Genomic DNA, 25,113 nt, shown 5'->3' with positions numbered 1-25,113 from the left:
AGTTAAAACATTTTCAATTTAATTTCATTAATCAGTTGAAACTTAAACAGTTAAATGTTTGATCAATTAAGCAGAGCTCTTGTTTAATTCTGGCCGCATCGAATATGGTTTCATGATTGGGTTTGTATCGTTCCAGTAGGCTAAGTAGGCTATTACCTCATCACCAAATAGGTTAGAGGTTGCAGGCTAGTATTCTGTATGAGCACTGCCATATTTCATTTGACCAATAGTGTGTTGTTTAGGGTTCTCGTTCAATTTTTTCCCTCTCAATCCGCACCCCCCTTCATGTAACTCTGCCCCCTCCCCACACTTTGATAACCACTGCCTTAAGGCAAGATGCTTGTTTAGGGCTTTTGACAAAAATGTATTCATCCCTCGTGAGGGCAAGGCATGTGCCTTGTTTTGGGAGTCTGCAGACAGACTGAGTTGCTTGTTCCTTCTTTTCCTTCAGCAGTTGCATTTCGTACATTCCAGTACAAGAATACATCAATCAACAATGGCAAATGTTTTAATTCCAGTGTGACTGTAACCAGTGAAGGGACCTGCGAACAACACTGATGGGAATATTTTCGAAGAGATTTTCAGTCCACTGCATACAACCTTAGAGACTCTGAAGCCGTTGAAATATTCCAGCAGTTTGAAAGGGTAGTCCAGTTCACTCTGCGATAGGTGCTCTGCCATGCTGAGAACTTCTGTGGCCTTTATTATCTTTAAAAGGATAACAACAAAAACACATTAAGCTCACCACTATTCTGTAGTAATGTCCACACTTAAAAATAGCACCACATCATGAGGTTTCAGATGGTTAAAAGATTATATTTTGCCATTATCATGTGTTAAAGAGTTCTTATAACTCACTTAAAGTTCAACATCACTGTTCTCTTAACGCTTAACTTTTTCAAACTTTTAGGCGGACATGTTGACCAAGAATATTTCCAGTAGTACACAAACTGTATTGCTACTTAACCAAAGTTACTTCTTAAGCAGATGTGAGGGAAGCTGCAGTGTGTTGCGTAACCCCTAAAATAATTTATAAGTACCAAGTGCCCCTTCCTTGAGAGTGTGCTATAACATTTTACTGCATTTCTGCCTGTGCTGTTTCTAATTACTATATTTTCACGCTGTCATTGTGCAGACATTTTGGCTGGAGACTCTTTTTTCCAGGTAACTTTTTCAGTCTCAGTTTGTCTTCAAATAGGCTTTTTGGTCTACAGTTAAGGTGTTGATACAAATGATTGTGTGTCCAGTCATGGCTAATGAATTCAAAGGAGAGACCAGGGATAATTGTCACACTTCATTTTCACAATACATTTCACACAATTTCAGTAACACATACAAAGGAATCATTTCAGCTCTAACAAAAATTGATGGAGCCAAGACAGGTCAAGTACTGTCAAGAATATTATGCAGGGAATTTTATCAGCTAGGTTGGTTGTGAATTTTACACACACACAACAAGGTTCACATTTGTGACCTGATTTTGTAGCCTATAGGTTACTTCATTCAGCCATATTAATGCTTCCTGAATATTGTTGTATAACAAACGACCAGCATGACAAAGTTTTGGTGAAAGCTACACACCACAAAAACAGCACAGAGGAAAATGTACATTTACAATTACTACTTTCCATTTTCGTGGCCCAGACATAAACGTGACGATGTGGTAAATCGTGCAAAGTGCTCAAAATAAACATATTAAGGCGATATTATTGCATCTGAATCCTGGCCGCAAACATGGATGTAAACATCCAGCAGTCAGTAACGTTCATGTGATATAGACGATGGCTTAAGAGTGATTCACGACTCGAAATATGGTTGGTTATATAGAGTTTCAAGACCGTGTCGTTACGATGTGACCAAAAGCCTTCTGTGCAACATTTGTTTTGCTAGCATGCTAACTTACCAGATACAAGACGAAGCCGGCAGTGGTGACAATTTAGCTGCGTGTCTCACTTTGCATTCGTTTTGTGGGAAAAAAATCAGCAATTGCGTTTAGTCCTGCACATCTGGGACAGTGTTACATCCACAACAAGACCGGAGGTTCTTCTTAGAGGCAACAGTACCCATTCAAGCGAGAGGGTCTAATGCCGACAGCAACTTCACTAGGTGACATCCGACAGAGGGCGTCCACATTCCAACGGTCCGAATCTGTGATAGTCCAGTTATCAGACAGGCCACAACCTTACAACTCAAAGGTGCAGTTGTTGCCCACTATTTTACAGGTCACACAAGTTGTGATACTGAGGACGCAATGTGGTGTCTCTTGCGTGGTGAAGAGTATACAAATCACATACTGGTCCCATCATTTTGGTAAAGCACCATTTGCTTAAACCTCAAAGCTGCTAACCGTATCCTTTTAACTCAATTACCTAAGTCTACTTAGAGTCAAACTATATAACTATATAAAAATATGCAAAGAGTGTGTTTGTAGTATTTCAATACCGTGGTGTGTTGTAATTAATGGTCATTGGCGAGTGTAACGTATCACCCCACTGATGCATGTTAGAACATGAGGGAAAAACTTGGATGAACCCAAGAGCCCACAGGTCACTGACCTTGTGGCTCAGTTATCTTTAATTGAAACGTTTGTCCACCATTTAGAAGTATTTAGGTCATGCACTCCAATAAATACTGATGAGAATGCAGTGGTGTTAGCTATTTACCAGAAGTTGTGGTGGAATGGAAACATGTATAATGAATCATTGCTGGTAATGCTTCTGATGACACTGTCAAAAACAGGAAAGGAGTGTATTTTATAGTGAAATTGAAAGAGCATACAGACCACACCTACGTAGTCCTGTCAGTGTTAAATTGAATTCGGCCATCTATTAAAAGTATTTGAAGTCATGCTAAATTAGGCCAGCTGGACATCTGGTTTAATTACGTAATTTCTGACATCTGCAACTGCTATGAAGGTGTGACATTTAGTAGCATCATGCCATGTTGTGAGAGACGATCAATCACAATGGAGGTTACAAATAAAAAGTGGGCCAGTTACCATAAATATCCCTTCAAACTGTTGCAGCCATCTACAAGATGTCAAGTAATGACCAACGTCAGCCAACTGGACAAGCCATGCATGTATACAGTAAGCGGTCCCAGGAATGAATTCCCACTGACCTTCTAAAAAACTGCTACATGGTTGTTAGATTCCTGACTCTACCAGGCCGAGCCAATAGATGGTGCGAGAGCAAGAAAAGGTGTCCCAACACTGGGAAATAAACAGCTCTGGACAGCTTACCCTGCTCAGATTTGCCTTCTTCAGAAGTACGCTGGTCTTTTTTCATGTGTCCAAGTCATGGTTGAGGAAACCATTAGGGAGAGGCAAGGGATGGGTGTCACTTCTCAGTAAGGTGTGCATGGGAGAGAAATCCAAGGAAATAGCCACAGAGAGCTAGACCTTTGTCTATGTACCCCCAAATCAAGAGAAACTGTAACTAACACCATTATTAACCAAATCCGTTTATTTATTTATGCATTAACACTTCCTTTTCCCTATATCGTACGCGCACAAACCCAACATTTTAAATACAATGACTTGGGAACCCAGCAGGTCACATGGCTGCACATGCTTTAATAAAATGATACACATATTTACAGAATTGACTATCGTTTTGTTTGTATTGTCAGCCCTCTCCCCCCCTTAACTGTCACCAACCACCTAACCTCCCATTCCTCAAAAAACACTTTTACACGTTCATTTTGTGGTTCCCCCACACTTAAAAAAAAAAAAGCCTTATCAGAGATCTTAAAACCAGAGAGGAGGAAAAGACAAGAAAACAGAAGATAAAGCATGGAGCTTTTGGCCAATACAACACAGTAGTACATGGAGCTCATCAACTACATAAATATGGCAGTAACACTGAATAGTTTTGTAAAGTCTATGTACAAGGTTGTGACGAAGGAAAGTCTTTGTTGTCTGTTTGTGCTCAGACACAAGCATGCCTTTTTAGCCTGGATATAGTAATGGATAATGATTGCATTCTTTCTTTTTGTCTACAATACCGCCAAACAAAAAAAAATAACATAACGGGGATATCATTGTCAGTCTTTTTTTTTTTCACTGTGGATGTTATGTTTGTCTTCTTCTTTTTCCCCTTTGTCTTTTTTGAATCCTCGACTGCTCAGTACTTTAGTAATAGAAAAAAAAAAGAAAATAAGGCACAATTAATACTCGGACCATTTGTGGTAGGGGCCTCCGCGGACTGGCATGTAAACAGTCAAATGATTAGACCTGTCAACAGACTGACCTTCCCTTTTATTTCCCCGAACCAGCCATTCAGATTAATGTGATTCAAAAAGTAGTTTAATGGCAACAATCCCCAAACCACCCTCCAAAACAAACAAACAAACAAAAAGAAAAAAATTACAATCTAGTATTTCCTCCTTTTCTTATTTATACAATCACATAGTGACAAACTGTCATTGGAAGTACATACAATACAAAACCTATGGTTAAAACAACCCCCATTCCTTTCCGCTCGGCTTTAGATAGGTCATGGCTCAGCTGGCCTTTCGATTGGTTAATATCTCGTACTTGCCTCTCTCTCATTCGTCAGAATTAAACAGGGAAGTGTCCCACAGGCGGCGGACAAGTGTGAGAACTGATTGCTCAGAGGCTCGTGAGATGGGTGCTCAAACAGATAATGATAATCATTGTTATATAAAAAAATGAACACAAGTGAACAATTAACAACAGAGAAAAGGACCCTGTGAAAAACTGAGGACTGACTGGACAGAGCTCCCACCCCCACCCTACCTGTCCAGTGTTTTTACACTATTATAAGGCTTAGCAAGAACTGTGGTACAAACAGTGACATCCGCAAAAACAAGAGAGAGAGAGCGAGAGAGAGAGGGGGGAAAAAACTGTGTTTTTTGTTTACGTGTCTGTACGTGAATGTATGTGTTTTCTTTTTTTTTCCTTTTTCCCCCCCCGAATCCCCGACATTTCAGTCCGATACCCAAACCCCCCAACCTGCAGCCTTCCCAAAGACCCCCCACCCCCTCACGCACACACATCCTCCTGGCCCACACCAGTTGGTTGATTCGGTCCCAAAGCAGCTTGGCTCTTGTGTACAAGGATTGAGGTGCAGTGAGAGAGAGAGACAGATAGATACTGGAGGAGTAGAAGTGAGGACAGGAGACTAGAAGAGCCAGAACAGCCACAGAATAAAAGGGATGAGAAGATAGAGGACTGTGACAGAGAGGTGAGGAGAAAAGTTTGAATGGACGATGGAGCGTGGGGGTAAGATGCTGCTGTGAACATGTAGCGCTGAGCCAGTGCAGTTGTACAGCAGACCACCATGTGGAGCCTGATGCGCTCGTGTGTGTGTGTGTGTGTGTGTGTGTGTGTGTGTGTGTGTGTGTGTGTGTGTGTGCGTGTGTGTGTGTGTCTGGGAAAATGGACAGAGGGTGGATACAGCTGCTTGGGCCCAGGCTTTGGTCATGGGGTGGGGGGTGGGCGAGTGTGGCAGGTGGGTCACTCGTGCTTTGCGTGATCCTTGACGTCCTCCTCGTCTGTGTATTCTGACGGTTCGTCCCCAGGCTTCAGCAGACGGCCCACGTAGTCATATTTCTCTACAGAATCAGAGCAAAAAACAATCAGAACATACATAAGACACCACTGAAAAAACAACACAATTCTACGTAGCCATATTTTGCAACAGGACCATGGGTAAAATAGAGAATATGGGCGTGCGTCCATACAGTGCGCCAGTGCCTTTTTTTCAAGTGTTCCCAATGAGGACAGAGCGTATGAGGACGCACGCGGACGCCTAGAGAGAAAAAGCTGCGCCCAGCATCGTTTTTTCAGAGAGCTCCGCTGTTTTTGTGCAGCCGGTCCAAGCACTTCTTGTTGAAAATCTCTTGACTTGAAGGCACTGGTGTCATCAGAACCGGACAATGCTAGTCATACAATGACAGTGGTGATCTGTTGTCAAGATATTGTGGTTATAGAAACAAACAAAGCAGCATGGTAGAACTTTTTGTGATGCTCCCCAGTGCCCCTTCAGCGCTTTCCTGCCAGAGAAAAACTATATGGACACACGCCCCAAGACGTCAAGACAAAACACAACTGTGTTTGAGCTACTTCTCTACAGGACCACACACTGCCTGGACCCTGCACCCCCCCCCCACCCCCAAGAAGAGTTGTATCACATGCTCTATTTAACATGTGCGCTCAAACGCAGGTGTCTTAGTGTGCCCAACCTCATGCTTCATGGTAACACAAACATCAATCGCCATAAACCTTCCCTAGGCTTCAGAGAGGATCTCATGAGTATTACACAACTCTGATGATGATAATGGTGAATTTTTGCCAGTCACAAAGAAAAAACTAAAGTTTATAAGGGATTTAAGGCCAATGGACATACATTTGATTGTGAGCAGTTTTATAGCTGTGAATTTTAACGTTGTGGACTGTCGGATGCTGGCAGCTGGAGTCAATCCCATTCAGTTTAAAGATAGCCGTTGTCAACTGTTGTCGCCTGGTTTCACTAGTAAGCCCTCCTCCTGTCATTTCTCAGAATCAATTGACAGGTTTTACCGATTGCGGTAGTCAAACTAATCTTGTCAGTTGAATGCAAGCCGGCCTCCTCCTGTAGTGTGAAAACTGTGACAGCGGACGAGAGGGGTGATGACAAGCATGGAACAATGCAATCAGCAGGAGCAGGGACATGATGACGGCCCTGCTCTTATCTGCTCCTCTGGGCACATTGGGGGCTGCTGAGTGAGGAACCTGGGTATGGACTAGACTAGAGCCTCTGTGTGTGTGTGTGTGTGTGTGTGTGTGTGTGTGTGTGTGTGTGTGTGTGTCAAGAATGAATCTGGGCCAGATCTGGCTCCATTCCAGCATCAGCTGATTGAGTGTGTGTTTTTGTAAGAGCGTGTGTACGTGTGTCTGTAAGAGTAAGTGTTATGGGTGACGTGTGTGTGTGTGTGTGTGTGTGTGTGTATGTGTATGCATTTACTTATATGATACTTGTGTGTGAGGAGGTTGCAGCCTAGGAGTCAACAGGGAATGCTCTGTGAGTGAGATGAGTGTGGGGTGCTGCACATGTGGCAGTTCTCCCTGACGGATGAATGCTGGGATATGCCTTAAGAGTCCTCCTTACCCATGAACTGCATCTCCCACTCCCTGACACTCTCCATCTGCACGGCATTGAGGTCCGACAGGTCATCATACTCGTCTCGCAACGCGTTCTTCTCCAGGCAGAAGGTAGCCAGGCCCCGAGATGCGTCCCGACCCGCAAAGATGCCGTATGGCCCATCTGCAGGGGAGAGGAGGGGGTGGTGGCAGCATAAGTGGGCAGAAAATGGTAACTTTACTCCACACCAATTTCTGTACTGTTCACACAAAGTAACCTCACTGTTACCTTTGCATTACTCACCCAGCTGAGGTGGTTAGGTACTAGGGATGGGTCATCATTTTCAAATAATCATTCAATAAAAAAATCATTGTGTAGGATTTAGGGGGATCTATTAGCAGAAATGGAATATTGTATTCATAATTATGTTTTTATTAGTGTATAATCACCTGTGCGACAACTTTACTACGAATCCTTGTTTTCATTAGCTTAGAATGACCCCTTCACATGGGAGTAGGTCATCTTCTACGGAGGCCGCCATGTTTCTACTGTAGCCCAGAATGGACAACATTGGCTCTATAGAGAGCCTTTCACAATTTTACGTTGAAGTGGCGCCAGTTGGAAGACCAGTGGCTGCTGGTGGGGCAAGAAGTTTGAAAACCCAAATTTTTACATATGGAGGATTATACTTGTTATTTAGCACAAGATACAAAGGAGCGTGAATCCTTGTCAAAGAAGTGAAAACACATTGGTGTCCCTCCCCAGATGGGAATCGCTAATGAAGGACAAATGTTTTCAGATTGATGCAGAAGTTGCCTGTTTTCAGCTGCACAGGTAATTTAGAGTACCAATCTAATTGTGTGCATGTGCGACTCACAACTATGTTGACTCACTTTGGGCACAAAAGTGGAGCTGTGAGATTTAGATGATGCTGAACAAACAAAAGAAGCATGAAAAGTCCAAGACTAGAACAGCCATCAAAAAGTTCTGTGTAGAACTCCTTCAAAAAATAAACAGAAACGAGGTGCAGTGTAAACTCTGCCAAGTAAAGCTTGAATGTGTCACTCTTTGTGTGTGTGTGTATGTGTGTGTGTGTGTGTGTGTGTGTGTCATACCTGTTAACATGACTGAAATCTGTGAGATCAGTACCTGAAATCTTTGAGCCACCCCCACAGACACATACAAAAAGACAACATGTGCAAGCATATTGTTACATTTGCACAGCATTTCATAAACAGGTCTATGTATTCAGTGATGATGGTGCAGACCTGCTTAATATTGACAGATCACTGACTAGTAGGCTATAACTTCGATGCAGACATAGTGAGCCGCACAGCACGAACACGGCAGTGATTTGTAATTATTATGCTATGGTGTTGAGTGTGAAAATCCCGTCGTGACACATGAGCAATGTTGAAAATCCATGAGTCTTACGGATAAAACGGGAGACTTGACAGGTATGGTGTTCAAATAGTAGAATAGTTCCCACGATATACTAATAGTATTGCTTGAAATGCCCAAGCCAAGTAGGAACCAAACTAAAAACAACGGCATATTGAAGAAGTAAAAAAAGAAAAAGTTCAAGAATGTTCTTGAGACTCTCTCCCCGCCTCTCCAAAAGGTGTGACATGGCAGTTCAAACTTTTGGATTTACGACCAACCACTAAATAGGAACACCTACAGCCTCACATGACCATGTTAAGAATGCAGGTTAGCACCCCTTGCTGCATAGGATCACTCTTATAAACACAGACAACCCAAAACAGCTGGACTGGAGCCAGGTCAGGATGCCCCACCCTTTGGCCAAAAACCTGCTCCATGCCTTCAGTGTCTGTTTACGGGCTTCAGGTAATTAGTGCCTGAAACAGATTCTTGACAGTCCACTGGAGAGCTGACTGACTGCACCTAAACAGCTTTCTTTGACAGACCTCCTCCATAATGTGACTACTGTTGATTTGTCAATATACTTACCTTCACTTGCACTGACCAAAAAGATAATCTCAGTAACTAGCTTGTGTTTCTTCTGTGTGATGTGGAACAGCTGTAACTATAAAAGGGGTGCTAGTAGAAGCAGAAGCACACAGGCCTAGGTTCTTTTAATTTGTGTTGTTTCATCATATGATCTGCTTGTGGCAAAACAGCTGAGTTTAGACTGGCTCCCTTGTGTATTGTGGCATGGAGACATTTCTCACGTTGAGAAACCTGATGGTTCACTTTGACTTCTACGCAGACCTACTCTGTTTAGAAGGGAAAACACACCTTGCTAAAGACACAGAAACCACGTCAAGTAATCTGTTCGATACTGGACAGAGGTTAACTCCGCTTATGGTACCAACACCACTCTCATAAACGCCTGGGATAATTCAGATAACATTTCTCCGACGTGGCTCGCTAAACAGTCGCGGGAGAGCTGACGCATCTGTGAAAACTTGCACGAGTTTCACAGTGGACGTTACTTCCTAGTGCCTAGCTCGCTTTGGCTTAAATAAACCTCAATGTCACCATGACCTGTTCACAGATAACTTGTAAAGATGCGAGTGGTTCCAAGACATGCTGCAATCGACGTTTGGGACAACAAATTGATTGTTTTGTCAAGGAAGTCTGTCGACATTTCAGTGCACGTAAGCAGTCTAGCCCATGCCTTCTTGGCATGCCCGAACCATAACTGTTAGCGAACAGGACACTCATGTCTAGACTACAACACAACACAATTTATGCTGAATAGGGCTTGATAATTATTTCTGATTTAAGAACCGTCATAAAACCTATTCCCCAAATAAATAAACGAAAATGTTAAATCCATTGATTTAGCACATGAAGACCCTCTGCCCATTATGTAACAGAGGTTGGTGGGTGGGTCAACTAATTTTAAATGGACGTAGCAAGCTAGCGACTTTCTCACTAACGTTACTGGCAGGGATACTGACATTGCTTTTCTGGTAGCCTCGTCCGCCTTCCTATTTTAGGTCACAATATGCCAACCAAACAAGTGGCGACATCTGAAAGATCTGACAGGGCGCTCCGTGTCGGCCCTGTCTAATGTCAGCTCTTGGAAAACGGTGGTTAGCAAGCAAGTTAGCTAGCAAGCTAGCGTTGCTCCCAAAACTAGAGGCACTTATTTCAACTTCTGCTTTCAAATGTAACATTATGGGCTACTAAAGTAAACTAAACATAAATACTTTGACTACACCCCACCATCTCCACAATAATAGAAGTATTAGCTACAAATACCGTTTGTCAACTGTTGGTATGACGGGTAAGCAACGTTTGTCAAGTTGACATATCTCAAAAAGCTTAGTTTACAACAAGCTAATGTTAACGTTGCAAACATCAGGTAGCAGTAGCTAACGTTATAAGGTAGCAAGCTAAGTAGCTAGCCACTCCAATGTTTCAAATGAGTCTCCAAAGAGAGGGAAAGTAGCTGATTTGTTAACAAAGATATTCGTAAATGTATGCAAAAAATAACTTCATTATTAAGCTTATTGTTGTCTCAAGGTCTCCGACACACAATGACCATTGGCATTAACTACACTAACAATATTCTCAGATTTGACCCTGCATGTGGAGTAGCTAGCTTTACTGGCCTCTCAACCTGTGATATTGTTAAGGCGTAAAATAGCGCCGAAGTTGGCTAGCGTGTTTGGCTAGTCACTAAGCTCGAAAATAACTTGAATAGCTAAACTTGGCTAACAATTACTAGCATACTAGCATTGTACACACTTCTGAAAGAAATTGGACTGTACGGTGTAAAAGTCCTTACCACGACCATAAAACTTTTTGCCAGTAGTAACGTCGAAGACTTTCATGTTCACAGCCATAAGGATCCGAGGGTTTTGAACACCATCATATTCCCCTAGTTGATCCAGACCGAAATCACGTCTTCTCATCTTAGGCAGAGACAAGGCCTCGCTTCCCTGGGCCGCGTCAGCACCGATAAGTCTCCTAAACCACCGTCGGTAAATTCCATAGCAAATAGCGACAATTACAACTAAAACACAGAAATTAAACAGCATCCCGACGAGACTGGGCCCTGGATCCAACTCCTCTGTTGTACCCTGCCCACCACCACTTGTGTCTGCTGCTCCACCCCTACCATCTCCATCGTCCGCCATACTGCACGATAGCGCTTCTACACACAACAGACTCGCCCACTTCAAACTGTGGTTCAAATGTTATTGGCCGACGTCGCTCATGATGGCGCCATGCTTGGGAGTTGTAGTAATTCCGGATATGTTCAACTGACAGCCTACACAATACAAACACAGACCATGCGCTAGAACAAAGGGGCGAGAATAATTCAAGGCGGACAAAAATACCCCAATCCATTAATGGGAAGGGGCTAGGTAAACTGGACCTCGATGAAATTGCACAAAAAAAACTCACATAAATATTATGGCGAAATATTTCCCCCCCAAATAGACTACACCTACTTTATCAACTCGTTGAAACTGTGATCTTGGCACTTAAAAACGCAATCTGCGTTTAGGATCGGTCCGGTCGTCAATGTACCCTGATCCCTGGGCAGCTACAAATGATTTGGATGATTCGTTAACAGAACACTAATTGCATTAATCTCGAGAGGAGCAAAGTTGTGTAGTTCTGAATTTACAATTATATTGTATTTCATTGTTTATTTGTGAATCCAGAAAGATGTGCAACTGAAGACAAACGCCACACATGAAACAGATGCTTGGATTTTATCATTTTATATGCATTTTTACATTTTACAGTTCACAAAAAAAATACATGCATACCAACACTAAAGCCACACACACACACACACACACACACAAATACTATGATAAAGAAAAAAAATTAACTTATCAAATCAAAAGAAAGCTATTTCGAATTAATTTTTATGTACAGTTTTTCATGACTAAATATGTTACATTCAGGACTTTTAGGCTCTTAAAGACAGAAAGCATCTCCCTGCTAGAGAAAGCAAACACACAATTGAAGAGGATGCACCATGTACGGTTTCTACTGCTTCTACAATTCAAATAAATGCAAGGCTTAAAAATTATGATCCTTTTTGTTTAAGTCATTCAGATCAAATAAAACATAATACACAACAATAAATTATCTGACTTCCAAATAGAATTCAAAACTTTGTGGAAATAAAATTCCTCTTTTTAAAAGATATAATTTCTTTAAAAAAATCTTCAAGTACACAGACACTTTCTAATTTAAGTAAAATCAATAAAATGTTGACACCCTACCCCAGTCCCAGCTCCATCCCGAACCAACTCGGTCTTAACTAAAGAGGACATCTTTGCCCAAAAAGCAGCCACACAATGCAAACAGCATAATAGGATTTTTTTTTTCTTTTTTTTTCAGATTATAAGGGTCATAGCTTCAGAAAAACTTTTTTTCAGTTGATCAACCTCCACCATTTTATGTCAAGCATAACTTGACAGTCATTGAAAGGAAATGTTTTTCTGTATTGTTTGCGCTTTCTGTTGATTACATAGCATTTTATCACAATATTTCATAAACCTACAAAAAGGAAAGCACTAAACTGTATGTTGTGAATATAGTGTCAGCCTCGAGGAGATGTCCCTGCATCATTTTAGGTGTTTTAGAGAAATAAGATTGTTGTTAGCTTGTAATATAATTGACTTGGCACACATATATTGCGACAAACAGAGAGGCAATGCAATGTCAAATGAGAATTGTCTCCTGATACGAGTTAAGTAGCTGTTGATAAATCCTTTTTAAAAATGTGTTAGGCATCCTTCCAAAGTAACAAGAAATGCCTTCAATGCAGGAATGCATTTTCTGTAAACTTTTACAGCTGAAAAATAACATGATTAGCGTCACCTCCCTTGATCTTTACAGTTGGTGCCTGATTGAAAATCCTATTTTTGGAAGAAGAAATAAAGAAGAAAAAAAAAAAAAAAAAAAACTGTTCGTACTGTGCAATGACGTGATCTAAACATCATCTTTGACACAAAGTTAACGTCCTAAAAACAGCACGCGAGTTGAAAATGGGACTCTTTACTGACTTGCGTCACACCTGAAACTTTAAGGTGTGGACAGTTAAAGCTAACCTTATGTCTCCATTTTCTCTGGCACTCAAGCCGAGTCTACCTGAAAGAGTTAAGTAGAGACAGGTAAGGTAGAGACATGTCCCTGGGTGGAGAACCACTAACTAAGGCAGAGTTCCCTGGAGGGAGGTCATTTATTTGGCATTTGCCCATCTTTGGGCTTGGCGGCTTCCTTACGGTGGGCATCAGAGGAGGTGTTCTGCTTGGGCTTGTCTTTGGGTCCGCCTCGAGTGGTCGCAGACTCACTGGAGGAGGTCTTGGTGTTTGAGGGCACAGTTTTTTGACTGACTGAAGAGGCTGTGGCGGCCTGAGCAGCAGCAGCAGCAGGAGGAGCAGCAGGAGCAGCAATAGCATTGGCCACCGGGGTCTTGGCAGTGGCTGGGGCAGAGCTGGGATTGGCGGAGGTGGTTTTGGCAGATGCAGAAGCTGGGGTCTGATTGGTGTTCTTGATGCCGGGGGCGGGCTTGGAACTGGACGAACTGGAGTTGTGTCGTCTTCGCCTCCCTTCGTCGCCAGCAGAGGATGAGTGTCGTCTCCTCCTGCCTCCCTCCTCTCCCATGGGAGGCTAACACACACACACACACACACACACACACAGAGAGAGAGAGAGAGAGACACACACACACACACGCAGTAATTGAAACAGATCTGAGCATCTCAGTACATTTCACAGCAAATTATTCAGAGTCCTATCAATAAGGACCTACACTGGGTATGACAAACTCAACATTGTGTTTACCAATGTGATATACCAGGGAAAAAACATGGTCGTGTGAAAAAAAATGGAAAAATGGAAAAGACAAACCTCAGCTGATTTATAATGTCTATATAAAGAAGGACCATCACCAACAAATAAATAGATCACGAGAGAAAAATACAGGAAATTACTTATATGATCACACACACACACACACACACACACACACACACACACACACACACACACACACACACACACACACACACACACACACACACACACACACACACACACACACACACACACACACACACACACACACACACACACACACACACACACACACACACACACACACACACACACAGAGAGATAACTGACCACTACTCGGAAGTCATCAACAGTCTTGAATTTGTTGAGATGTTCTTGCAGTTTGGGATCAATGGGTTGTTTCTTCATCTGAGAGTACTTCAAAAATGCCCAGAACTTCTCCAGTCCATACAGCTGGCCTGAACACACAACACAGGCATTTGAGTCTCCATTTAAACTTTTAATTCAGCTTTGATGACCTGTGACCTGGAGACATAATCTTACCAAACGCTGTTTATCTAAGATACTGTACTGCGGTGCCTTCAACCTCCATGATGACTTCCAAGATCAACACGTCGAGGGAGCAAGGGTTAACCACTGCATACGTGCGTTTATGTGACAAATTGCATGTTCCATCTCACCACAGAACAGCAGAGGCGAATCGCCACAGTCTTTAGATTTCTCAAGACAGATATTCTCAATCATGGCTAATAATGTTCACCGAAACAGACAAACAACAACAATGAAAAAAAAATAACTTTCATTACCCGTTTCATAGTCTCTCAGTGTCTCTTCCTGGAAGTCTTTAAAAATATCCTGTCTGAATCTCCTCTCCAATCCGTAGCTGTAGTACCGGAATAAACACTCCAGTCCATACCTGTTGAAAATACATTTAAACTTACATGCAAGATATCATATGGCAAAATAGTAAATCACATGTATGATACGATACAAGAAAAAATTATAATCACGTGTACGCTATAACACCGTGTGTCATGGTCAGTGGTGTGCGTGACTTTACGGTACATGTTTACAAAAAGGCAACTTCAAAATATGTTTTGTGAGTAACTGTGCAGCATTTGTGTGCACTTATCTTCAACTGTATATACACATTTAAAAATGTATAATATATATAGTAAAAGCAGTAGGTTCAAAGCATAGTGATATGTATGACACCATTCAGAGTAGTAACTACTCAAACATCGAATTGAACAAGATTTCACTGCGCTAAATCATTGGGCTATTTTTAACGAGGTTGGGAAGCAGAAAGCCCTGATTAAGATTTTACACGTAATCCTCTGAGCCACTAAGAATCTTTTAAAATTCCTGCAGACTTTTGCCATACCCCTAACTTCAGGCACGCCCATTGCACACCGCCCGCCCACTGACGTGTCTGAAAAGGAATGCCGCTTTGGCAGGTGCTGAACCGCTGCTTTTAAAGCACGGCTATGCAGTTGATACCCTGATATTATTGCCCTTTTCCACGAACTACTCACATCAAACTATATGCTTCAGCATGCCAGGGTTGTTTGCTCCAGTGCGGGGGCAAAACAGGACACTTTACTTCAAACGCAATGACTACGATACGTACGCACACAGCATGGAGTCATGCCCTTACGTTAAGAAATACAGACAAAAATCACCATAATGTTCAAATCAGATAGATTCTGTGCAGCAAGTGCTTTTTGAAGCCAGAGCATGCATAGTAAAAAAAGAACTGGGGCCTCGTGTACAAACGTTGCGTACGCACAAAGACGCACAAACGTTGCGTACGCACAAAGACGCTCACGGTCGGACGTATCAAAGAGTGAAATGAACTTGAGAATGTGCGTTCCTCCACGCCAACTTTATGTCTGGTGTATGCGCATTTCTAATCGTTTTGGTCAGTTGGCGACAGAGAGGTTACACAGAACAACTAACTTTTGGAGTTCAAAAGTATTTACACAGTACTGACACATGGGCCTTATTGGAAATAATAATAAAAAAAATACTTCCAGTCACTTTACTTTTGAAATGAGCCCATGATGTCCATAAGTCAAAAAGCAATGGGCTCAAACTGACAGACGATAAGATAATTGGCATGAGCTGCTTCCTATTATGATGCCAGGGTTGAGGTTATCTAAACTCAAACAATACGGCCTGTGTTCCAGACGGACCTGTAGTTCTCCTTGGCCTCCTCCACGGCGAACTGCCTGAACTCTTCATACATCTTCCTGTTGAAGTTGTCTCTCAAGAAGAAGGACCAGAACCTGAAGAGTGTGTTCATCTCCTGAGATTGGCCCACTCCCGACCGTTTCCTCTCTAAAGACACAGCAACAAGAATGAACAAATGGGGAGGGGCATGACAATGAGAACATTGTGGGAAAGTGGTAATGTGGTGAAGTTTGTGGGAATTTCTGATCGTATGTCATGGACTGCGAAAATATGCTTTCATTTTGTCAGCTTGGTCATAATAATAGTGTGCTGTGATGGAGTATAAATTAAATGCATGTGTTGTTGGCACACCACATCAATGTTTGCCTGTGAGTGTGCGACTGTGTGTGTGTGTGTACACACCGTTCAGGCAGCGTCTGCGGTACTTGTGATACACCTGTTGGGTGAATCCGTTTTCACGCAGAAGGTCGTGTGAGGGGTGCCTGAATTTAGGCAGGGACTGAGGGGTACAGCCGTAACTCCCCGACAGAATAGGGGCACCCTCAGAGGGGGATGCATTGGAACTACTGCAGAGAGAGAGAGAGGGAGAGTGACAGAGAGAGGGGGGGGTTAGAGGGGGAAGCTACAACCTCTTTACTGGGTTGGTACTACTGGTAGCCAAAATCGTTATGTCTTCGAATAGGAATGCCTGTTTGGGAATCCCTTATAGGGCATCATTGGGAACCCCTGCTGAGGAACCCCTGAGTAGCAGACCTGATGGAGGAGGTTCGAGGCCGGTGCTCTCTGGAGTCCATCACCCAGCCCACGTGGCACTCCATTGGGGGGTTGGAGCTGTGCCTTGTCTTCTTCTTCCTGGGGGTCTGAGGGAGGGAGGAAGGGCGCATAGCTCTTAATTAGCAGATATCATTAGCAAGCAAAAAACATTATTAGACACACGCTCGACTGACGAAAGACAACAACACTCTACTATAGACAAGACCATTCTTGAGCATTCTTAATTCTTAAGCATGCGCAATGATTAAAACCTAATAAAAAAAAAACACACACACGTGTATATATATATATATATATATATATATATATATATATATATACACATATATAGACACACACACACACACACACACACACACACACACACACACACACACACACACACACACACACACACACACACACACACACACACACACACACACACACAGTGGCTTGCAAAAATATTCGACTCCCTGAAAGTCATCACCATTTGCAAAAGATAGTTACACATATTTTCACAATCAGTATTTATATACTTAAGGCTAAAAGAGCAATTTGTCTACTAAAATTTAAATAAATAAAAAGGGGGGTTGAACACTTTTTCAAGCCTCTGTATGTAGACTGTAAACACAGTTAGATGACTAACTGGAAAAGAATTTATACACAGATGAGAAACTTTTTTTGAACCCCTTTGGAATGAATGTTATGTTTTAAATATCTTTGCTTGGCACACTTAGTCTCAGAGATTCCTCCCATGCACAGCATACTATGCCAGAACTACTGCTGGAACTTTGTATACAGGATTGAAAACACTTCTTCCTCCTCTACAGACCACAGTCCACAGCATTTACTTCCTGTCTTTCCTTATTTGTCTATGTGATGTGTTAAATGCACCTTATACAAATGACAAGCTGCCAGAAATAAATCTTCTGTGTACGAGGACCAGTGGTTCTTACTTTTTCGTCGATTTCGCCGCTCTCCTTGATGACTGCGTAGAAGCGGGGCATCTTGCTGGGGTCTTGGCGTCCGGGTGTGCGCGGGGTATGTGGGGTCCTGGGACCGCCAGGAGAATCGGGCACTATCTTGGGGAGAGAGTGAGCCATACTGGCCTCGTCTGCTTGGAGTCAGGGGAGGAGTAGGTGGTCAGGCACATAAACAACAATGAATAATGTCTCAAAGGTGTGTTGCAATTGTGTGTGAGTTTGGTATTATACTGGCTGAAGTTTTAAGAATTGTGTGTGTCTGTGTATTTTTCTCTGTGTTTGTACCAAGTTCAGGGGGAGGTGTGGGAACATCCTGGTAGGCATCCACGGGCGTTTTGGGGGCGAGGGTGTTGAACTCGTCTTGACTGATCACGTTCAACTTCTTGAAGTTCTCCACCTCCTGAAAGTCAGGCAGACCGAGACTGAATGCATGTTCGCTGTTAAAAATGGACTAAAGGGATTTCCCAACCTTTCAGGAGGGTCAAATTCAACAACTGTGAAACATTTTGTAACTACACATCCACACGTCTGCACTAATAACAACTTATTTTAAACCTGAACAGTGTGCTTTGCTATGGCCTACTATTTCTACTAGAATCAACATAAATGTAAAAAGACTCACAAAACATAAATACGAGGATCATGACAGACAAAAACAGACAAACACACCCACACACAGCAAGCTACATCAATAGGAGAGATTACTGCTTACCACTACCTCAGGTGCAAAGAGCACAACAATCTACTATCACTACTTAAGTCAAGCAAAAAGATCTTTAGATAGGGCGTTCTGTGGGTAATGCTACTTCTTACAGTTGCATCCTAACTCGTAGAACACCAAAGAAGACTATAAATCCATTTGGCAATCCAACATTTAACATATTTTTATTTGTACATAAAAAAAAAAAATTATTACGAGAGACAGACTTGTCTATCAGACACCTTCATGCATGAAAGTAGTAATTTATGGAGGATCATTATTGCCATAAAACATTTCAGGATATCATAAAAACATTGCCAACCAATTTGGCAACAAAGATTAATTCATGAAAGAGATTCTCTAACATTATAAATAACACTAACATACTGTAAATTATTACTGTACATTACATAAACTCCACAACAGAAGACCACATGCAAATAATAAAGTTAATGCATGAGGACATGGTGTGGGCTTGGGCGCCGTATATAAAAGGTGCCATATCCTTATCTCTCTTAAGACAACCATGGACTCTGAAACAGACCCTATAGGTTCCATACATACTTTCACATCATGAAATTCTAGCGGTATGTTTCCTTATGGTATGTATGAAACCCAGAAATGCATGACAAACACAAAGCAAGGTTTCAAGTCTTCTGTAAAGAGAACGACACACTCGCAGGCTTTATCGAGCTGCCGGACTTTGAACTTTGGACCTTAAATTGAAAAGGCAGAGAAAAAAAAAAAAAAAAAAGGAAAAAAAAATTCATCCATGCGACCTTGGCATGTGAACACAACTGTCACTTTTCACACACACACTAAAGAACATTATGAACCATATCTGTCAGACTAGCTTGAGGCTTTAGGCTTAAACACCAGCGTTCATGGCATTTGAAGTATTTAAAATGAACACAAGGCTATGTGTGTCTGTGCGGATAAAGCTGGTTTAGCTTTAATAGTTCTCAGTGTGGGTGCGTTCGTTCAGAGAGCAAGAGGTTAGGGGACATTGGACAGGCTGGGTCCAGGAGTTGCAGAGATAAAAGTGAGCAAATCTAATATCCTGAATGACCAGATGAAGCATCTCCTCTCTCTTCCTTTCCTCTCCTTCCTGCCTTCCTTCATTTTCCTCTCTATCCTTCTCTTCTCCCTGACCCTGTCCTCTATGTCTCTCTCTCCCTCTGTGCACTTTCCATCTGTTTTCAAAGAGAAGACAAAACACACACTGATAACTGATGGAAAAAGTGCTGATAACTTCAGGTGATAACACACTGATAATAACTAAAGTAGGTGCCTACAGCCATGCTGAAAGCAGGTGCTGATTTCTTTTGACGTGGCACTATTTCCCAATCTCCCAATTTCACTGCAACAGTATAGATCTGACTGCCACCGTAGAGAAAGAAGAAACCATGTTATGTCAGAAGTTAACTATAACTCAAAGCCCGGGGCCACACTTAGATCCTTTTGGCCCAGTTCTTCTCCTGGGTGTGCAGTGAATTTATAAGCACCCAGCTGTAGTGTCACGTATGGTGTCACACAACTAGGAGCAGGGCAAAGATGGCAATAAATAAGGGGTTATTTTGGGAAGTGCTGCATGCTGGGAGTTGTGTGTGTGTGTGTGTGTGTGTGTGTGTGTGTGTGTGTGTGTGTGTGTGTGTGTGTGTGTGTGTGTGTGTGTGTCTTTTCAAAGGAAATTCAGTTTGGGGTGGGGGATGGGGTGGCGTGGCATGATCTGATTGTATCCAACACTGGAGTGAGAGGTTATAGAGTTCTATGGTGGAGCATGGGAGAACAAGCCTGATAGCCATCACATTTTTTACACCACTAATCAGGAGTTCAAAGTGAGACTCTGGAGAGACGTTGGAGACTATCTGTGATTGTTCATTAAAGCGGACCTTAAGAATCTAAATTATGTTTGTGGCAGGTGTTTCTTTACATAGACCACCAACATAGACATGTGTACCTTGATGTTGGCGCAGTCCAGCTGCATCTCCTCCTCGTCCCAGAGGTCTTTCTCGTAGTAATACAGACCGTCATTGATGGCTTTGGCAAGGTCGGTGGTGATTTTGGCACGGGAGACGTGGTTCCCTGTGCGGTCGCCTGCGGGGTGTTTCCGCATGTGGGGTGGCGTCTGTGTAACGATCAGGATCTTGTTGACATCGTTGTCATCCAGCTCGTCGTCGGAATCTTCGTCGGACCAATCAGTGAAGGTGTTCTTGCGAGGCGCCCCAAGGCGTTCCATCTCATCATCGAACATGAAATCCAGTTCCTCTAGTTGTGGTTCAGCCTTGGGTCGTGGCACGGTCTGGGCCGGCTCTGAACGTTCCTGAACATGCCCAGACAGAACCAAGTGTTAGGTTAAAGAATGCACAGGATGTAAGGGACACCAAGGTCACAGGTGCAGTCTGTGATTCTGGCAAAAAGGTTGTTGCTATTTGTGCTAATTAAACAGCAAAGCAAATTACACCACTCCTTTCCGTGCTCCTGACCCAACACGATGATTGGCTAGAATAGCGTACAGCTAGGTCCGAGTCACCTTTTGTATTTCTGAGCGGACACAGGTAGAAGACCATGAGGAATAATTCGCTGAATTTGACAAAAAATGTCAATTGAATTAGAATCACAGACTGCACCTTTAACTAACTTTTTAACTCCATTTCAAAGCCTTCAGAAAGCTGACACCAGTGCATTAAATAGACAACTCACCAGTTGTACTATGCTACTAGGTAAACTGCTAAGCCAGTACAAGCATTTGCAATTCAAAGTAGCCGAATTAGGGCTATCGTTATTTGATTACACACCACTACTCTAGGATATAGCAGAGCTTGGAATATAAAACAATAAAGATACAGAAGAAAGGAAGCGGGAGAACAAAGGAAAAGGGAGAGAACAAAGAAGAAAAAGAAAGAAAGGGATGCGTGGTGAACAGAGGTACTCAACTGGTGATGGGATGCACTGGGCAGTGGGTTCAGGGGAAGAAGTGCCATCACAGTACTGGACAGCAGGAAAATTAGTGTGGGGAGACAGAATGAGCCAGGGGACAGAGATGGGGACAGAAGGGGACAGACAGCACAGGAGACAAGATCGGGATGGGTGAGGGGAGAGTGAATATGAAACAGGGACCCAATGGATGGAGACCAAAGGTTAGTTCATTAGGGTGACACAGAAAGTGCTGGTATGGAATCCATGCAGGACACTGAGGAGGGACAAAATTGTACTAGGGTTTCCGCTAGGACCTTTGCTTGCAGAAAAAGATGATGACTTTGAAGACAAATTTGAAACGTACTGGACACGTTTCAACAACTATGTTACGACCTCAAATCAGTTTGACTATTTCCTGAACTGTAACGATTTAGCAAAGCGAACAGTAAGTGAACTCTTCTGCTGCCCACTTGAAATCAAACATGCGCAATGCGCACCAGCCGTTTCACACTCTCCTCCTCCAGATGACTTTGCAGTGTTGTCTTAATTTGATTCTGCAAGGAAGCCCCTCTGCTGGCACGTTTGACACAGGCAGAACACAGGCAATTTGAGCCAATGAAGCTCAGTCAGATACAGATCGATGAACTCATAAAAAAGCACTTTGCATGCTGTTGCAAAAGTTTAACCGCCATAACTGGGGAGCGCTTTGTCGTGTGCGCTTGGAATCAATGAGAGGTGCGTCAGCTGACTCAGTTGCCCCTTCAGGTTAAGTCACACTCTTACGTTGTAGCTACGTTTAGTATGAGTATTATTACCGGGCATTTAGACCAGCACGTTTTAAATTTGTTGTATTTTTTAAATACATTTTACCGGGCAAAAAACGATATTACATCAGCTAACGGGAACTCTGTATTGTATCTATAAGTGAAAAAACCCAAACAGCCATAGCTTAACCTTTAGAGTTAGCAGAAGTAAACAGGGGCTGCTAATAGAAAAAAAGGGTAGAGTGACATGGAGCAGGGGATGGCGTGAGCAGGATTAAAAGTCTGAGAGGGATAGACAGAACAATACAGATGAAGAGATAGAGATATGGATGACCGAGGATCTGAAAAGTGTGATTGTCTAAGATGGAAGGGATTAAAGGTAAGCCTGATAGAGAGATAGAGATGAAGAGAGATAGAGATGAAGTGACTAGTAGCGTCGATCGAGGGTTCGAGAGAGAGAGAGAGATGGGTAGCTGATCGGAGAGATATGATCGGGAACCGTGGATATCATATGATATCTGACGAGAGATCAAGATCTGGGATGATAGAGATATATGGAGTTAGGAAAGTGAGACAGAGGTGCAGTGTGAGAGACTGACTGTACCTTAGTCTTTCCTGAGGAGGTGCGATGTCTCTTCTCCACCTGGACCCACTCCTCCGTTTCTGGTTCCGCCACGCTGGCAGACGGGCCTTTGAGCTCAGAGCTATTGACCTTGGAACCAGACGGAACCTCAGGCAGGGCTGAGGAGCCCGGAGGCTGGGAGGTAGGGTCCGTCGCAGGTGGCTCTTTGGATTTGCCAGAGGGTTCCGCATCGTCATTGGTGGTTTTAGTGGGCGAGGTCGACACTGAGGAAAGGGCAGACCAATCAGAGACCACAAAGAAGAATTCGCAGTCTCTTATGAAAGATATTTTCACAGCCTTGGTGAGGTGGGAGCATTAACTGAGATAAATCAAAAGTTACGAGAGATGAGGTTTAAACAAAAATAGACTTAGAAGCATTTATTCTTCCATTCACAGCCTCCTCGTTTCCCAGGGTACCCCGTGACTTTTTATTTTACGATGGATATCAATCATCCCAGTTGAGGGATCACAATTACCATAATGACCATAATTTAAGTGTCACTAAACACGAGCGGAAGAACCTACACAACGTGCAGAATGATCCAAATTTGACCAAACACAGCCCAGGCGTTCCTGTGGTTCCGTATCTTGCCCTGACTGCTCTAACGTCCCGTCAACACTGTAAATAAGTGTGTGGGCCTGTCTGCACTATAATATATTTCTATAGGAAATCCCCTGAGAACAGTGCTTTGCATCCATAAAAGTTGCAAACATCACAAATATAACAGCATCACACAGCTGGGTTATATTAGGAGGTTATGAAACAATTTCAACAAAACAAAAAAAAGGCACATATTCCTATTGGCCGAGTCAGATACACCCTCATGGGCTTCTGCCAAAGGTGCAGATGGAACCTCAATCATATAAGCCTACATTTATTTCCAGGCAAGTATAGTAACACAAACTCGGGCCAATAATATATTAAAAACGGTCCTCGCAGTTGACATGCTTGTCAAGTCAAATATTTCAATAACTCTGTCATTGATTTGCACAAAAACAGTGCAAACCAATCAACTACAACTTTGTGACGAACATTACACCACGGCTTGGTTGAATTTTCAGTTGTGATGTGTTCTTTAGAACGTCAATTAACTTTTGAGTCCCAGCTTTTTGACCATATTAAACATGCATATCAATTTGCCAAATTCATTGGGGGTTTGTAACGGTCACAACGCGACATTCATCTAAATTAGTGTGCCTCACGCCAAATGCATCGTAGTTGGCAACCCTGAAAGTAGTTCTACGAACAAGTCAGTTTTACCGATCATAACGTGGAAATTATCTCTGCAAATTAACATAATGCAAGTGTGGCAACCGTAGTATAAGCAGCATAATGGACTTCACGACGTTCAAGTAGCAATAGTAGCATAGTAATGGCCACACCACCTTGAACGCGCATTATGTTCTGCTATCCAAAAGCCGTGTCCGCCATTATCCCTTACATGACAATCAACTACAACTTTTTGAAAGAAAAAAATTATAATAATTGTGACTTGAACCTTGAAACTACTGGTGTGCTAAATCATTGCCATCCTGAGCTTGAAGTCTGAGGCGGGACATACCTGAGGATGAGAGGTTCTGTCGGGGCACAAACTCAGGGCAGTTGATGAGCTGGGTGAAGTCTGTGCGGGGGATGTCCAGCGTGGGGATGGGCCACTGCTCGGGGTCCTCCTTAGCCCGCATCTGCTCGTCCACCATCTCCACCACCTTGCTGCCCTCAAGAGCCTGGCAGACACATTTTTTTTTTTTTTTTAATGAAACCCAACACACAATCATGCGCGTGACAATGCTATTTGAAAATTAGTTAATAGGTGCCCCATTACGGAGAATTAATGGACACCTGTCAGCCAATCAGAAAAGAGTATTTCTTTGCTCCAGGGTATAAACAATAATGATAATCTAGAGTGACAATGTATCACACAGTTTACTCCATGACTGGGCGACAGAGAATGCCAGAAACAGAGATCACTTCCTGCAGGATGCATTGGAAGCCAGTGATGCAGGAAATGAACACCCAGCAAAGGAATATCTTTCAGTGGCAATGGAAATGAATTTGTGTGTGTGATCATTTGCATGTCTGCTACAGAGATGGTGAAGTAATAGCACATTACGTCCATGATGAGTTTGCTGTCAGTCGTGTAGGTAGGGCATACCTGCAGATGAACAAGTCTGTATGTGCTACAGGGTTGCTAAAGGGTGAGCGAATGTAGTGAAAATAGTTTGTCAGGATGTTATGCTGTTGTAGCGGTCACAGTTCGATGATTTCTAGGGTACATGCCTAAACACAAAACAC

The 25,113-nt window shown here is 42.7% G+C and overlaps 3 protein-coding genes across 4 annotated transcripts in view; 1 reads left to right on the top strand and 2 right to left on the bottom strand.

Annotated features, from left to right (window-relative positions):
• The window catches only part of pygl (phosphorylase, glycogen, liver), an 11,047-nt gene extending 3,206 nt beyond the window's left edge, over positions 1–7,841 (top strand). The window contains exons 3-5 of the mRNA XM_031580735.2: positions 345–350; positions 5,063–5,066; positions 7,759–7,841. Coding sequence (XP_031436595.1) covers positions 345–350; positions 5,063–5,066; positions 7,759–7,826 — 78 coding nt within the window. The 3' untranslated portion in view covers positions 7,827–7,841. The remainder of the gene's footprint in view (positions 1–344; positions 351–5,062; positions 5,067–7,758) is intronic.
• On the bottom strand, positions 5,239–11,231 carry pgrmc2 (progesterone receptor membrane component 2). Its single transcript, XM_012836772.3, has 3 exons — positions 10,846–11,231; positions 7,113–7,268; positions 5,239–5,577 (listed from the first exon to the last, which is right to left on the bottom strand). Exons 1-3 carry the CDS (start codon positions 11,195–11,197, stop codon positions 5,480–5,482), a joined length of 606 nt encoding a protein of 201 aa, XP_012692226.1. The 5' UTR covers positions 11,198–11,231; the 3' UTR covers positions 5,239–5,479.
• Positions 11,232–12,423: 1,192 nt separating this feature from the next.
• larp1b (La ribonucleoprotein 1B) lies at positions 12,424–24,817 on the bottom strand. Of its 2 annotated transcripts, XM_031580730.2 has the most exons (12): positions 24,383–24,817; positions 22,803–23,044; positions 21,453–21,506; positions 20,476–20,838; positions 18,101–18,215; positions 17,789–17,946; positions 16,830–16,936; positions 16,479–16,642; positions 16,079–16,223; positions 14,690–14,799; positions 14,214–14,341; positions 12,424–13,697 (listed from the first exon to the last, which is right to left on the bottom strand). In XM_031580730.2, exons 1-12 carry the CDS (start codon positions 24,594–24,596, stop codon positions 13,263–13,265), a joined length of 2,235 nt encoding a protein of 744 aa, XP_031436590.1. In that variant the 5' UTR covers positions 24,597–24,817; the 3' UTR covers positions 12,424–13,262. The 2 variants fall into 2 exon arrangements, with proteins under 2 accessions (XP_031436590.1, XP_031436591.1); XM_031580731.2 differs by lacking the exon at positions 21,453–21,506 and having other exon boundaries at positions 24,383–24,813.
• Positions 24,818–25,113: the final 296 nt, after the last annotated feature.

This window comes from Clupea harengus, chromosome 14 (genome assembly GCF_900700415.2).
Source record: "Clupea harengus chromosome 14, Ch_v2.0.2, whole genome shotgun sequence".
In the NCBI taxonomy this organism is placed as follows: Eukaryota; Metazoa; Chordata; class Actinopteri; order Clupeiformes; family Clupeidae; genus Clupea; species Clupea harengus.
The sequence above is the reverse complement of the archived record's forward strand: the minus strand, read 5'-3'. Positions and strand labels throughout refer to the sequence as shown.

Excerpts from the sequence above, each read along its gene's own strand:
- pgrmc2 (XM_012836772.3), bottom strand. The coding sequence starts at position 11,197 with ATGGCGGACGATGGAGATGGTAGGGGTGGAGCAGCAGACACAAGTGGT. Across the intron at positions 7,269-10,845 it reads CAAAAAGTTTTATGGTCGTG|ATGGGCCATACGGCATCTTT; the intron begins GTAAGGACTTTT and ends TCTCCCCTGCAG. Across the intron at positions 5,578-7,112 it reads GTGGGAGATGCAGTTCATGG|AGAAATATGACTACGTGGGC; the intron begins GTAAGGAGGACT and ends CTGATTCTGTAG.
- larp1b (XM_031580730.2), bottom strand. The coding sequence starts at position 24,596 with ATGATTGTGTGTTGGGTTTCATTAAAAAAAAAAAAAAAATGTGTCTGC. Across the intron at positions 23,045-24,382 it reads ACAGAACCTCTCATCCTCAG|TGTCGACCTCGCCCACTAAA; the intron begins GTATGTCCCGCC and ends CCCTTTCCTCAG. Across the intron at positions 20,839-21,452 it reads CCCAGTGCATCCCATCACCA|GAACGTTCAGAGCCGGCCCA; the intron begins GTTGAGTACCTC and ends GGGCATGTTCAG.